Here is a 16,391-nt window from a genome sequence, read left to right on the forward strand (position 1 = left end):
TGATTCTGCAAGTTCCCTTTGGAGTATTAAAGCTTCGAGGTCCTCTCCACGGAGACCTCTGATAAATGTTTAAGTAGTTATCTTTTCTTTCTCGTTTGCTTCCATTGTAACTCCTAGGCTTACAAGAAAAACTGCCCCATCCGCTGCTGCGGAGAGGCAGTGACGTCACGGCTAGAATTAACTGACCCTTTTTTTCGGGCTTCGCGTACCTAGGAGCCCCGAAAGCCGAGAGAGAATGAGTGCGAGGCGCGGTTCCTTCGGGCCAGGCTGAGCCCTGCGCTGCGAGCCAGAACTGGCCCCGCCAGCTGCCCTCCAGATGGGACCGCGAGGCGGGCAGCTCCCACGAAGCCCTGAGGCGGGAAAGTGGGTGTGTGCTTGGGGGGACGGCCAAACTTCCTGTCCCGCGCTCGAGCTGCTTCCGGCGGGAGCCGGAAGACGTTGTGTGTGGACGGAATTCGGGACCGATTGACGGACCGCCGGCTGCCCGGAACGGGAATGTGAGCTGCGAGGTGGGCCTGGCCACACCTGCTCGGCTGGGTGGTCTGCGAGGAGGAGGACGCCGATATTGGCTTCTTGGTTGGGTGGGGGAGGCAGGGGCCGAGTTCTCCCCCAGAGAGGACAGGGAAACCGCCCCCCTTGGGCACCCCTCCCGGATCTGGCGGGCCCGGGAGCGGCAGTTCTGAAGCCTCACGGCTTCGAGCCTCCCCCTCGCGGGTTTTTCGGGGCGATGTTTCGGCTCCTTTGCTTGGTTTTGGGAGCAGGAATATGGTATCAAGACCGTCCTGAGAAAGCCGGAGTCAGCGAGTCCCCTGGGCGGGGGCTCTCTGATTGCACCCGTAGCCGGGGCCTGTCCGCCGACCTTGGGGCCTCATACTAAGGCTTTTGTGAAGGGAGAAAGGAGATGCCCAGGGGGATCCTGCCCTGAATGTTTCAGCCCAGAGCTACTCTCATATGATACGTCCACTTAGTTTCTGGGTCTACAAGAAGGACGGCTGCCTACTCGGCGGGGCTGGGCCGCTTTTATCTCCTTTGCTTGTCATTTCCTGCGGGGGTGTGAGCTGTGAGTGTTTACAACCCGTATGCCTTTCGTGTTGAAATTATGCTCTGACGTTTCTCAAGACGAAAATCCAGTTAGTTGATTAGTTTATTCCACTTGCTAATGAGGCTCAGAAATGCATTTAGGCACCATTTGGAAGTTAAATATTATTAACTTGGGACTTAAAAATTCGTACTTATACTTCATTTGGCACAAGGGCCAACGCAGTATATTTTCAAAGAAAATAACAGTAACATTTTGAAATAAAGTGTCCTTTTGTTGTTAGGAGTGAGAAATTCCTCTTTGTGTTATCTTAGTGTGGGGCACAATAAAGGACAACTAAAGTAGTCAGATTTAGGTTCTAGTTTTAAGTTTTGCATTTAAGTAGATATCTAATTTTTGGAAAGTTACCTAATCTTTGTCTTTGGGGGTTGTTCCTCTGTAAATGAAGAGGTTTAACTTTAGAGATCTGACTATTCTCAGGCACTGAAGTTTGAGTAGGGAGAGTGACATAAGCATTTATGTGATTTGGAAAGATAACTAGAGTGGCTGCATAAAAAGATGGGTTGAAAACGGGGGTTTTAAAGGCAGGATGACCAGTCAGAAGCCTATTTTAATAGTGTCGTTGAAAGTTACTGAGAGACCTAAAGAGGACATTACAGTAGGAGTATATTTGGGGGTCTTAGAATCACTGGGATTATTTAAATACGGAGAAAGAGAAAGATTGTTAAAGACCTAGAATTTGCAGCTGAGTGGGAGGAAGATTGGGCAATAATTGAAATAGATAATACAAGAGAAGAACAGGTTTAGTGGAGGAGATCATAATCTGGATCTTGGACATTGTTGGGGTTGAGATATGTTGGATATACATGTGAAGATACCCAGCAAGCAGTTAGAAATGAAGGTTTGATACTTTTTTTTTTTTTTTTTTTTTTTTGAGACAGAGTCTCACTCTGTTGCCCGGGCTAGAGTGAGTGCCATGGCGTCAGCCTAGCTCACAGCAACCTCAAACTCCTGGGCTTAAGCGATCCTCCTGCCTCAGCCTCCCGAGTAGCTGGGACTACAGGCATGCGCCACCATGCCCGGCTAATTTTTTGTGTATATATATTTTAGTTGTCCATATAATTTCTATTTATAGTAGAGACGGGGTCTCGCTCTTGCTCAGGCTGGTCTCGAACTCCTGACCTCGAGCGATCCACCCGCCTCGGCCTCCCAGAGTGCTAGGATTACAGGCGTGAGCCACCTCGCCTGGCCACGTAATGTAATTTTTTATCATTATCAAAGCAATCTAGTTTTTAGAAAAATTAGAAATTTGAGAAAAAAATAGTCACACCAGTTTATGACGATATAGCTACTATAATGGCTATGTGAATTTCCTTTTATTTTTTCCTTTGCAAATCATAACTAGTTTTAATATTAATAGCAAGTATATAATTTTCTATTTTATTTTTATAATTTAACATGTCATAGTCATTTTTCTTTGTTGCATTGTCTTCATAATCATATTTTGAAGTGACAATGCCATATTTAATCAACTATTCCCTAATTGTTGGAGAAAGAGAGATATATATATTTACCTGTTGCTTCTAGTTGTTTATTATCACATAAGATAAGGTGAACATCTTTGGGCATACCTCTATCCATATTTAAGAACTTGTCTTAGAATAGATTATTAGAAGTAGATATTCTGCATCAAAGCATAACATTTTTATGAATGTTGATAACTACTGTGTTTGTTCTGTTTTATTTTATTTATTTATTTATTTATTTTTTTGTTCATAGCATCAGAACATAAGTTCTATTTTAAAGCAAATGTTTAGTTAGAGCTGAATTCTTCATTTGCTTGCTTGTTGTGATTTTGGGATATGTAAAGAAGTGCCTTTGTTTAGCTACATTTTCCCACTGCTCTTAATGCTCTGTCTCTCTCTTTTTTACTTCCATTTTAGGTTAAATTGATTACCCACCCAGTACAGCATCTTACAGGAAGAGCATAGTATTTCCTAGAGGAATATGAGCATAAAAGGAAGGTGTCATTGACTCTGAATTAAATTTAAACCTGTCCCCTGAACAGCTACAGGATTTGGAAACTGAATCAATGTTATCAGATGAGTTAGAATCCAAACCAGAGGTGAGCCCAGTCAGCTTGTTTCCTTTTCTTTCGGTGGGCTATATTTCAAGGTTTATCCTTAGTTCAGAGGTCAGCAAACTTTAATGGACAAGATAGTGAATATTTTAGGTTTTGTGAGCCAAGTGGTTTTGATTGTAACTACTAGTTATTATTTTCTATTAGTAAGTATTTTCTCAAAGATTTAAAAATTCTATTTTTATTTTTTGTGATTTTTTTTGTATCTGTGTTTAAGTATAAAATTATTATGCATTTAGGTAATTATATGATGACAAAATCTAATGTATACATATATATACATCACATATGTATATAAATATTTGCTACCACAAACTGTTCTTTTATTAATTTTATATATATATGAAAGTATTTTCTTTCTGAACATTATTAGGGGATTTAAAAATTTTTTATTTTGGTTCATTTTATCACTTAAATTTTAGTGTATCTGTGTTGCATAATGGAAAGGAGACTGAACTTGGAATCAGGTTACTTAAGTTTGAAGATTGGCAATGATCCTAACTGTTCATGTGATCTTAGATAATTCCTTAATGTCTTCAACTTGATTCCTCATCTATCAAATACTTGTTCAATCTTACTGGGTTAATGTGAGGATTAAAGGAGCCAGTACACAGAATGGTGCTTTGTAAAATGTAGTCAATACAATGCAGTTGATTTTTTTTTTTTTAAGTAGCTATCATTTTAAAATATTTTTATCATTTCTCTGTTTGACAGAAGATGACAGAGGTTAACCTAATGACAGTGAGGTGTCATTTAATGACAGATATATTCTGAGCAATGTGTCGTTAGGTGATTTTGTCATGGGGTAAACATCGTAGAGGGTACTTACACCAACCTAGGTGGTATAGCTTACTACATTCCTAGGCTACATGATATATAGCCCATTGCTCCTAGACTGCAAAACTGTACAGCATGTTACTGTACTGAATACTGTGAGCAATTGGAACACAATAGAATTTGTGTATCTAAACATATCTAAATTTAAGAAAAGTACAGTAAAAATGTAGTATTATAATTTTGTGGGACCACCTTCATATATATGGTTATTGACTAAAACATCATGCAGTGCATGACTTTATATAAATCAGCCTTTCTCTAGAGCTGAGGACATGATAAGATAACTTTAAATATTGTAGTTAATCTAGTTTTTCTTTGAATATGGTTGAGGCTAGTGAACAGTCAAGACTTAATTACATTATCACCTTTTGGTAAATTGAAAAGTTTAGGTCCCATTCCTAACAACCTGTTTTTCTCAGTGTTGTCTTTTTCCCCCCCAACCCAGCTCCTGGTACAATTTGTTCAGAATACATCCATCCCATTGGGACAGGGGCTAGTAGAATCAGAAGCTAAAGACATTACTTGTTTGTCCCTCCTTCCGGTGACTGAAGCCTCAGAATGCAGTCGGCTAATGTTACCAGGTAAAAGTTATGATCACCAGAGATAGGCTAAAGAAGTCCGTAAGAACTTAGCCTACTCTATGGTACTGGTGAAATAACTGATTTAATAACTGATGGGTGGAAACTGTAAAAATTAGGAGTGATGGAGAAAAAGCAACCACAGGAGTCATAAGTGCATCGATAGTTTAAGCCATAGGAATGGATATGATTACCCAAGGAGTGTGAGAGTGAGGGATAAAAGGCTAAGGCAGAAATCTTGGGGAACTCTCTATTTAAGGTACAGGATGAGGCAAGAGAGCCTGCAAAGAAGGGCATGGAAAGACTACTGTAGTAGGATGAATATCAGCATAGAATGGAGGCATGGAACCCAAGGGAAGTCAGTGTGTCAGGTGCTCCTGAGAGGCCCAGTGAAATAGGGACCAAAAGGAGACAAGCATTGACCTCAGCAGGACCTGTTCCATGGAGCAAAGGCAGTAGAAAGACAGGCTGCAGAGAGTTGAGGTATCTATGCAAGGTAAGTATAGTTGAGTAAGTAACTATACATACTTTCTAAAGGCTCTCCTGCTATGAGAAGGAAAAAAGAGAAGGAGGTAAGGTAGAGGAAAGATTTTTGTTTGAGATAGGAGATATTTGAGGGTTGTTTTATGCTAAGAGGAAAGAGCCAATTAGAGAAGCTAAGACAGAAGTAGTAGATAATTGGTGAAGAGGCTCCTGAAAAAGTAGGAAGTAGAATTTTGAGTACAGGTACTGGGAGATCCTATCACTTAACTGTTAGCAAGGAGAACATTATTTTGGGGTGTAGTGAATTCTTTATATTTCTTATCCTTGTTTTAAAATTTGGAATATTAATAGTAAATCACAGAAGGATCAGTATTAACCTGTTGGTGACAACTTACTTGTTTGTTATATAGTCTTCTGGTGGATGTGGTGGCTCATACCCACAATCCCAACACTTTGGGAGGCCAAGGCTGGAGGATCACTTGAGCCCAGTAGTTTGAGACCAGCCTGGGCAGCATAGTGAGACACCATCTCTACAAAAATTAAAAAAAATTAGCTGGGCTTGGTGGTGCATACCTGTAGTCCTAAGCTACTCAGGAGGCTGAAACAGAAGGATGGTTCACAACCAAGAGTTTGAGGCTGTAGTGAGTGGGAAAATAAAAAATAAATACATAAAAAAAAAAAAAAATCTTCTGGTTACTGTCCTTTAATGGTATTCTTTGATTTTTTTTTTTTTGAGATAGAGTCTTGCTCAGTTGCCATGGGTAGAGTGCCGTGGCATCATCATAGCTCACTGCAGCCTCACACTCCTGGGCTCAAGCCATCCTCTTGTCTTAGCCTCCTGAGTAGCTGGGACTACAGGCATGCACCACAATGTTCAGCTAATTTTTCTATTTTTAGTAGAGATGGGATCACACTATTGCTCAGGCTGGTCTCAAACTCCTGGCCTCAAGTGATTCTCCCTCCTTGGCCTCCCAAAGTGCTGGGACTACAGGTGTGAGCCGCTGCACCCGGCCCACCTTTCTTCTTTTACTCTATATTTGTGTGGTTCATTCTTATAGTGTGTAGCTGCTTTGTTTGGTTTCATTGCTTTATAGTGTTATATGAGGATACCATAACTTCTTTTTTTTTTTTTTTTTTTTAGACAGAGTCTCACTTTGTTGCCCAGGCTAGAGTGAGTGCCGTGGCCTCAGCCTAGCTCACAGCAACCTCAAACTCCTGGGCTCAAGCGATCCTTCTGCCTCAGCCTCCCGAGTAGCTGGGACTACAGGCATGCGCCACTATGCCCGGCTAATTTTTCTATATATATATTTTTAGTTGTCCATATAATTTCTTTCTATTTTTAGTAGAGACGGGGTCTCGCTCTTGCTCAGGCTGGTCTCGAACTCCTGACCTTGAGCGATCCACCCGCCTCGGCCTCCCAGAGTGCTAGGATTACAGGCGTGAGCCACCGCGCCCGGCCTACCATAACTTCTTTATCCATGCCACTATTGATGAATATTTAGTTATTTTCTAGTGTTGTATATGACCAACAGTGCTGCTATGAACTTTATCCTTTTTTTGGTGATAAAATACGTATAACATAAAATTACCATTTTAACCATTTCTGAGTTTACAGTTCTGTAGCATAAGTGCATTCACAATGCTGAATGAAATTGGCAGTACCATCCACTTTTGTTCCTATAATCTTATCTATTATCTGCTTAAAAGAGGAAAAAGTGTTATCTGCCTTTTATAAAAATGAATGAAAGCCCTGAAAACATCGAATGTTTCAGCGTTGTAGTGCAGTTCCTCACTATATTACAACCAAAACCTTTGGAAAATCTTTCCTTCCTTTAGAACAGATTTCTTGAAGTGAAGTCTTCTGAATTATTTCTTTACGTCCAGTATAAAACCTAGAACTGTAATGAAACATATGGATGATTCTGTAAAATTGTAATTGCTTCCCAGGCTGTGTTTTTTCCCCTGCTAATTACTCACCACAATCATCATGTATGTGTTGTAAAAGTTAAGGACAGGGAACACTCTCTAAGAAAAATTTTAGATCCTGTTCTTGAGTTTAGTATTCATTGTATAGCTATATTTGTCAAGAAAAAAGTACTGATTTCTGGCCTCAAAAAGGACTAAATTCTGTAATGTCCAATGTGAATGTTTGGTTATTAGTTACTGCTAAGTGTCAGAAGAGTCTGTTCCTCACATTTTGGCTGACAATCTTTAGAACTTAATGGCATCTTTGTTCTCTGAGGCAGATTTTATGTTTGTAAAATGAGAATGCTGTCTGCTTCTGTGTGTTAGATACTGAGGGAAGTTACAGGGGCATGAGTTGCTATGTATTGAAATGGTGAGCCCCTTGGAGATAGATGACACATAAAGCTGTGGTGTTTTCCCTTTACTAGATGATACTCCAAATCATACTAACTCCTCCAAGGAGGTCCCTTCCTCAGCTGTTTTGAGAAGCCTTCAGGTGAATGTGGGCCCAGACGGAGAAGAGACGAGGGCTCAGGCTGTACCGAAGTCCACGGAGTTTTTGTCCACTCCCGAGTCTCCTAGCTTGTTGCAAGATCTACAGCCAAGTGATAGCACTTCTTTTATTCTTCTTAACCTAACAAGAGCAGGTATTATTTTTTTTATCTTTTTCTGAACTCATGCTTAAGAAAAAAATAGGGGGTGAGGCATATTTAAGTCAGTCATACTTAAAATGGAAAGAAGCTTTATTATTTTGGAGAATTAGTGTGGTCTGGTGACCATTTGAATGTGGAGAAGGAGAAGGGAGGACTCTAGGATGACTCCCATTTCTCGTGTGGGAAATTAGGTGGTGCCGTTTACTGAGATAGCACAGGAACAGGGATTGGGGGAGGATGATTGACTCCAATTTGTGCTTGTTGATGTTGAGATTTTAGAGGGACATTCAGGAGGAGGTGTCCTTTAGAGAGTTAGAAATAGGATTCCAGAGTTCTAGAGAGGTCTGGTGTGAAATAAGTAGTTTTGGTGCAAGAGACGTCTGAAGCATAAACAGAAAAGAAGACAAGTCTGAGACCTTGGGGGAAAAAAACATGTAAGAGGACAACAGAAGAATGGGAAGGAGCATCTGGAAGCAGATGAAGAGAACTGGGAAAGAATGGTGGGGAAGAAGCCAAGGAATGAAAAAAGTTTTAAGGAAGAAAAGGTACTAAATAATGCCAAATCCTACAGGATGGTCTAGTGAGATGAAGGGTGTGTCTAGTGACCTTAGCAAGAACAATTTTATTTGGGTAGTAGAGGTGGAGGCCAGGGTTAAAGAGATGGGGGGGTGAGTGGATGGAAGGTGAGAAAGTGGATAAGCAAACTAAAAGGTACACTTTACACTTGTTCAAGAAACTTGACTTTGAAGGACTAAGTAAGAAGGTAATAGCTAGAGAAGTACTTGGGGTTTTCTGTTCTTTTAAAAAATAAAGGTGAGAGAGACTTGAGCTCTGACACATTTAAAGGCTATAAAGAAAAGCTGTCCAATAGGAATAGGTTGCAGATGGGAGAGAGGAGAAAACTGAAAGGTAAAGGAGGGAATAACTGAAGAATGAGACTGGAATGCTAGAGGTGGGTATTAGCTTGATTGCCAGGAAGGCCAGTTTTCCCTCTGAAACAAGAGGAGACAAGGTAACAACAAGCTTTCAGGTTCAGAGTAGAGAAGTAATAGCCTAATCATCTATAAGCACAGAAGTTTGAAGTGAGGGTTGAATAGGTGAATAGGTTCAATCTAGAATAGGTGATTCAGGACATGGAAAGATTCTGAGCCAGGGCAAGTGAAAGGATTACTTGATGGCTAACTTTCGTATATCTTCTTGTTTTTTCCAGGTCTGGGCTCTTCAGCTGAGCACTTAGTTTTTGTACAGGATGAGGCAGAAGATTCAGGGAATGATTTCCTCTCCAGTGAAAGTACAGACAGTAGTATTCCATGGTTCCTCCGGGTTCAGGAGTTGGCCCACGACAGTCTGATTGCTGCTACTCGTGCACAATTGGCAAAGAGTGCAAAAACCAGCAGCAATGGTGAGACTCATGTGGCATTTTCCTTTCCAGTGTTCTGTGCAAAGAGACTTTGATAATGCAATGGCTATGTTTTGAATTGTATATAATTCAAATTATTTTATTGATGAGAACAGAGTGTTAGAAATGTGTAAATTGCTTAGGTCTTATTTTCCATAAAATAACTTGGCTATGTCAGATTTGTGTCCAAAATCAACTAAACTAGTATTCTGTATTCTCAACTTTAAATAAGGTACAGAGCCCCTTTTAAAGGAAAAAAAAAAAATACTCCCAGAACCTGGGATTATGTTGAATTGTTTTTATTGTAATGTCCCTTAAATAGGTAAAATCATAAATTCTGTGTAAACTTCTTATACTTAGAACTGTTACACCATCATGAAATCATAATAGTTTTATCAATTAATTGAAAAAACTATAAAACTAATGAAAATAAAATTAATACTAAGTAAATATGGCAGATGATTATGTTTTGTTGGAACAAAATTGCTGCTCATGAAAATTTAACAATTAGCTATGATGGCTTTAATGTTCTTTCTTTCCAGTTCAACATATCTATGCTACTTACTCTGTGCCACCTTTCTCTGTTCTAGTAATTTTCAAAGTATTGTTCCTGGATCATCAGCATCACCTGGAAACTTAGAAATGCAAACTCTCAGATTCCATCCCAGACCTACTGTGTCAGATACTTGTTTCTGATACATGTTAAAGCTTAATAGAACCATGGCTCTATTCAAACCACTGCAAAACCTTTGCTTATGTAGTATGCCATTAATACTTTTTGTTTTAGATCTGCCTCTGTATTTTCTAATTAATATTTGACAAATTAGTACTACATGGTTCAACACTATCATTATCACAAACTAAACTTAAGCACTGAAATCTCATGTCAGTATACAGGTGTTTGGAGTTAGTGCAGATGATCTAGAATATGCTTATGATTTTTTGATTACCATTCAAATGAAAACAAAAAGTTAAAATAATTTCTCATAGAGAACTCAAGCATCCTACTTAGAATTTCAGAATATTCAGTTTTAGAAACATCAACCTAAATCTTTTCCTGCACAGAGAACTCCAGACTTCTATTAGTTGTCAAAATAATTAGTTCTGTTTGTGACTACCATAGTGCTACTTAGAATAGTTAATTTTACATCTTGGGGGGACTCTAAAGTTCAGATTCTTCCTGAGAATGTTTTTGCCAATCTCTGGATCCTGAAACCTTCAGCATTTCCACTTGTATTGAGGAAGTAGTGCCACATTTGCCAGTGAGAAGCAGTATATGGAGGGAGCTTGGGATTTAGAATCTGGGAGCCTGGAATCCAGACCAGGCACCATCATTTACTAGTTCCCTGCCTCAGGCAGTTTAACTCCCTTACGTTTAGTTTTCTCATGTTCAGAACATAGAGATCAGGCAGCCTACCTGATTGGGTTGTTATGAAGATTAAATAAAATACTTTCTGGGAAATGCTTTATATTCAGCAAACCATTGTGTGGATATTTTTCTTACTCTCAAAATATGTTGCTTTACTACCTTAACTACCATGTATGCCTGAATATAAAGTTACCCCAAATATAAGACAATTTTTTATTTACTCAACAAGATGATTCCCTAAAAACTTTTTTCTTAGATATAGAAACTTTTAGGCATGTAGATAAAATTAACATTGTAAGTTGCCATTTGAGAAGTTTTATGATTTTGGTTATACATATGCATTTTAAATTGTGTGAAATATACTTAATATTGCTTTTCGCCCACTAACGTGATGAAATTATTTTATTCAATATTTTAATACATTTTTAACATAACTATCTTTGTCATTGTCATTACTGAAGCTACTTTGTGACTCCTCTATCACAGTTTTTCATACCACATCATCTTTACTTCCCTCTGAATTGCTTGAAATACAGAAATATTTTATTTTTTCTTTTACTTTTTTAAGAGACAGCATCTTGCTCTGTGGCACCCATGCTGGAGTGCAGTAGTGCAATCATAGCTCATTGCAGCCTTGAACTCCTGGGCCCAAGTGGTCCTCCTGCCTCAGCCTCCTTATTAGCTGGGACTACAGGGCACGCACCACCATGCCCGGCTAACTTTTGTTTTTTTTTTTCTTTTTTCCATTTTTTTGAGACAAGGTCTCGCTATTTTGCCCAGGCTGGCCTTGAACTCCTGGCCTCAAGTGATCCTCCCACCTTGGCCTCCCAAAATGCTGGGATTACAGTTGTTAGCCACCATGCCTGGCGAAAATATTTTAATTTTGTATATAAGGCTATATATCCTGTGAGCATAGGCATTTGTACCAAATCCCCACCTTTTTTAATAAATAAAGTTTTATTGGAACACAGGCATTTCCATTAGTTACAAATTGTATATGGCTGCTACTATGGCAAAGTTGAGTAGTTGTGACAGAGCCCATATGGCTTGCAAAGCTGAAAGTATTTCCTACCTGGCCTCTTACAGAAAAAGTTTGCTGACCCCTGCTATTTATAATACTCTCACTGGAATTTTTATCTCAAATGCAGAGACTCATATAACTATAGGATTTTTAAAGCACTTATAGTACTGTCCAACACTTGCAATTATGAGGTGTTGAATTTCTTTGTATCTTTCTTTTTAAAAATTTATTCAGTTCCATCAGATAACTTCTAAATATCCCAAACTGTCACTTGTTGAGATTATTTTAAGTTAATCTGTCGTCCCCAAATAGTTGTTTTCAAAAACAGAGTAATTGAGGGAACACTCCTTTGAGTGCTTTTCTGAAGATTTTTTTTTTTAAGGAATAATTTGCCATATATTTGAGCATATATTGCTAATCTTCGGTGTTCAGAAGGAGAGAATCCAGTGATTTCTTAGCCTTGCCTTACATCTTGTATTCATTTTTTTCTGTTTTATGTTTATTGGTATTCTTATTGTATCTACAATATTGAATGTACAAAGCCCTAACTGTCACACTGATTTAAATCTTTGGATTAGTGTGATGTTTCTACAGACCTTTCATTAGAAATTAATTAGCTGGAACTCTGGGGTCGGTGGGAAGTTTCCTTTATGGTACAGTACTTTTGTGCTGTTTAAATTTTACCTATGTGTAGATATTTTTCATTTACACAAATTTAAAAACCAGGGACAATATTAAAGAAAAAGTTAGGCCGGGCGCGGTGGCTCACGCCTGTAATCCTAGCACTCTGGGAGGCCGAGGCGGGTGGATCGCTCGAGGTCAGGAGTTTGAGACCAGCCTGAGCAAGAGCGAGACCCTGTCTCTACTAAAAATAGAAAGACATTATATGGACAACTAAAAATCTATATAGAAAAAATTAGCCGGGCATAGTGGCGCATGCCTGTAGTCCCAGCTACTCGGGAGGCTGAGGCAGGAGGATCGCTTGAGCCCAGGAGTTTGAGGTTGCTGTGAGCTAAGCTGACGCCATGGCACTCACTCTAGCCTGGGCAACAAAGTGAGACTCTGTCTCAACAAAAAAAAAAAAAAAAAAAAGAAAAAGTTAATAAGTAGCAAAAGGCATCCTAGGTTCTGCTCTGACTTTGGGGCAATTAGTTTTATGACTAGTATTTGGTAAAGTATAACAAGGAGAATGTAGGGCAGTAAGAGATTAATAGGTGAGTCAGAACCTGCCTTTGATTAGCTGTCAGTCTCCAGGGAGTGTGGTAGGTACAACATATATATTGTACTCTTGCCTTTTTTTTTTTTTTTTTTTTTTAGACAGAGTCTTGCTCTGTTGCCCGGGCTAGAGTGCCGTGGCGTCAAGCTCACAGCAACCTCAAACTCCTAGGCTCAAGCAATCCTTCTGCCTCAGCCTCCCGAGTAGCTGGGACTACAGGCATGCGCCACCATGCCTGGCTAATTTTTTTCTATTTATGTAATTTTAGCTGTCCAGATAATTTCTTTCTATTTTTTTAGTAGAGACAGGGGTCTCGCTCTTGCTCAGGCTGGTCTCGAACTCCTGACCTCGAGTGATCCTCCCCCCTCGGCCTCCCAGAGTGCTAGGATTACAGGCGTGAGCCACCGCGCCCGGCCTGCTCTTGCCTTTTGAGAGGGAAATTTGGAAATACAAATTTTATTCCTAAGTTATGTATAGTGGAAAGATAAACCCATATGCTCATAGCAGAATTAAGTGACTATGATTTTTTTTCTCTATTGATCTTTAAGTCTGTCTCGAAGAAAATGACAGAAAAGAATCATCACCTGCTAATCTGGAATTTATATAAAATTTTAATTACCTGATTTTATTTAAATTTATGGGAGGCACCGTGTACTCCTCTCCTCACCTCCCTTTATACTATTGAACAAAACTCCAGTAGATACTTTGTCTAACTTCTTTTTTTAATGTGGTTAGAAATTTTAAAAATCATCTGAGTTTTTGCATTCTTAAATATTTTATAACTAAAAGGGTTAGTACAGGAAATTGGAAGGTGGTTCTTATTCTCCAGAATCATAGGAAATAGCCTGATTGATTTCAGAAGATGGAAATATGAGAATGGCCATCTGTGGAAGAAATCTATATGCCCACAGTAAGCAAGAGCAACCATTTCTCCTTAAAATAGTTTTTTACTACCAAGAAATTTGTCATTTCTCTAAGCATCCCACTCTTGAGTGTTAATATACCTGCTTCCTTACCAATCTGTATAATGCAAAATAGTTTTAATTTTGCTTTCTGAGATTTCTGATAGAAAACCATTTTGGATTTTTCTTAAATTTGTCAAAGAGGCTTAGTCTTATGAAGCAAAGCATGATAGCTTTTGGTAGTCTGGAGTAATGGGATGGGGAAGTAGAGTCCTCTCATTTCTGTTAAACGGATACAAAGAGACCTGAAGAAGATGAAGATGGATTTCTGATCAATGATCACCAGGAGTAAAATATTGGAGCTTTATTGTTTGAACCTAAGTGTCTGAGCAGGGTCCTTCCTGTGTTATAACTATGTGACTCTGTTACAGGAGAAAATGTGCACCTTGGTTCTGGTGATGGGCAACCCAAAGATTCTGGGCCCGTTCCTCAAGTGGAAAAGAAGCTCAAGTGTACAGTTGAAGGCTGTGACCGGACATTTGTGTGGCCGGCTCACTTTAAGTACCACCTCAAAACTCATCGGTGAGCAAATCTGGGATCTCATACTTGGATATATTGATGCATACATTGATGCTTCCAGAGGAGCCTGGTCCCCCAGTTGACAAAGGGGACAGCAAGCTTCTGTTCAGCTAGCTTCTGCTAGATTCTGTTCAAGATGTCTTTTGTTCTTTAATAGAAAGATTTGCATTGTCTCATTTATCTCATTCTTGATAAATATTTAATAAGACATTTGGCATCTAAATGTCTTAAAGCAAGAGTTCTGAACTCTCATTATAAAACATAGTTTCTTTGAGAACTTAAAAAATAATACATAAGCCTGGGCCCGTATCCTAAACCTATGAAATCAGTTTGGTGTAATTTTAACAAACTCTTCAGGTGATTCTGATATATCCCGGTTTGAGATTTATTCCCTGCCTTGAGTGAGAGTCAATAGGAGCTTTGATTTGTCATCTCTAGCGAAGAGTATTTTCAGGTATTGTTGCTTTTATGATTATTTTTGCAGAAATGACCGCTCATTCATCTGCCCTGCAGAAGGTTGTGGGAAAAGCTTCTATGTGCTGCAGAGGCTGAAGGTGCACATGAGAACCCACAATGGGGAGAAGCCCTTTATGTGCCCTGAGTCTAGCTGTGGTAAGCAGTTCACTACAGCTGGAAACCTGAAGAACCACTTACGAATTCACACAGGTGTGTGCCACACCAACATTCCTTTAGGGGGTCTACTTGGCTCAGCATTTATTTACCTATTATTAAGAAAGGCTCAAGTGGGAAGGCTCAGGTGCGAATACATATGAAGGTCTAGGGTTCTTGCTAGAACTCTGAAGATGGGATTTTTTTTTTCTTAAATGCCTCATAGCACTTACAGTAACATTCATTTAACTTTTACGTGTGTGTGAAGAACGGACAGTGTTTCTGCCTCCAGGAACTTAATGTGTAGGAAGAAATGTAAGAGCTTCTCAGATAATGATGATATGAGGAGATATGGACAAAATTAGTCTGTTTTCAAATATCTCTGAACATTGCATAGTTACAATTTTTTTTTTTTTAATAGAGACAGTGTCTCACTCTTGCTCAGGCTGGGCTTGAACTCCTGAGCTCAAGCCATCCTCCCACTTCTGCCTCCCAGAGTGCTAGGATTACAGGCATGAGCCACCACAGTTATAATTTTGAGCAGTAACATTTATTGAATCACACAAACCATACAGAGCCTGTTCTAGGCACTAAATAGGAAAAGGTGGGCAAAAATACAAAAGATAAGATATAATCCCTGTTTTTGAGACGTATGCTTTCTTGTTAGAGCCTCACAACATGAAAAACAGAATGGGGATGTGACTTGTTCTGGTCACACAGCATGTTAATATCGAAGGAGCAAGATAAAGATTTCTTGACTCTTAGTCTAAGGGTCTAAGTGTGAAATTCCAAGCCACTTGGACTAGCATATGCTAGTGTCTTGCCAAAGATTAATTACTGAACCCAGAGAGTAAATTATACTTGCTCCAAGAAAGCAATTTGAAGAAAAAAAATAGGAAAACCATCTAGCTGAATAGATAAGGAAAGATTTAGAGTTCACTATGCTTTATTGTTAAATTTGGTAACCCTTCATCATTGTGCTGCTCATCATTTTTGTAGCATTTGATAACATTAAATGTCTTAAAGTGCTTTCTTTTACATCAGATTATGACCTGATTTTCTCCTGTTTTTCTTTTCTTTATTCTAACTCTTGCTAGCTTCCATCTCGGTTAATCTCTTTTTTTTTTTTTGAGACAGAGTCTCACTCTGTTGCCTTGGATAAAGTGTAGTGGTGTCATCATAGCTCACTGAAGCCTCAAACTTCTGGGCTGAAGGGATCCTCCTGCCTTAGCCTCCTGAGTAGCTGGGACTACAGGTGCATGCCACCATACCTGGCTAAGTTTTCTGTTTTTTTGGTAGAATTGGGGGTCTCAATATGTTACTCAGGCTGGTCTGGAGCTCCTGGCATCTCAAAGTGCTGGGATTACAGGCATGAGCCACCGTACCTGGTCTCATATGTATTAGTATGTTGTTTATTCTTTCAGGAACTTTTTGAGTATCTAGCATTCTGGAGTGGAGATGGGTATACAGACAGGCATTCAAAAAAGTTACAGACCACTGGAAAATCATAAACATTAAACTGTGTGGTACAGTCTAAAAGAACAGTGTAATCAGTCGGGCATGGTGGTTTATGCCTCTAATCCCAGCACTCTGGGAGGCCA

At 39.3% G+C, this 16,391-nt stretch overlaps 1 protein-coding gene across 4 annotated transcripts in view; it reads left to right on the top strand.

The window, feature by feature from the left end:
• The first annotated feature begins 445 nt into the window (after positions 1 to 445).
• The window catches only part of ZNF410 (zinc finger protein 410), a 33,133-nt gene continuing 17,187 nt past the window's right edge, over positions 446 to 16,391 (top strand). For 3 of the 4 annotated variants that reach the window (XM_069488709.1, XM_069488734.1, XM_069488717.1), the window contains exons 1-7: positions 446 to 509; positions 2,983 to 3,164; positions 4,462 to 4,597; positions 7,471 to 7,689; positions 8,906 to 9,097; positions 14,034 to 14,184; positions 14,666 to 14,847. In XM_069488709.1, coding sequence (XP_069344810.1) covers positions 3,132 to 3,164; positions 4,462 to 4,597; positions 7,471 to 7,689; positions 8,906 to 9,097; positions 14,034 to 14,184; positions 14,666 to 14,847 — 913 coding nt within the window. In that variant the 5' untranslated portion in view covers positions 446 to 509; positions 2,983 to 3,131. The remainder of the gene's footprint in view (positions 510 to 2,982; positions 3,165 to 4,461; positions 4,598 to 7,470; positions 7,690 to 8,905; positions 9,098 to 14,033; positions 14,185 to 14,665; positions 14,848 to 16,391) is intronic. The other variant, XM_069488726.1, reaches the window with a different exon arrangement.

The sequence above is a fragment of the Eulemur rufifrons genome, chromosome 2 (assembly GCF_041146395.1).
Source record: "Eulemur rufifrons isolate Redbay chromosome 2, OSU_ERuf_1, whole genome shotgun sequence".
NCBI lineage: Eukaryota > Metazoa > Chordata > Mammalia > Primates > Lemuridae > Eulemur > Eulemur rufifrons.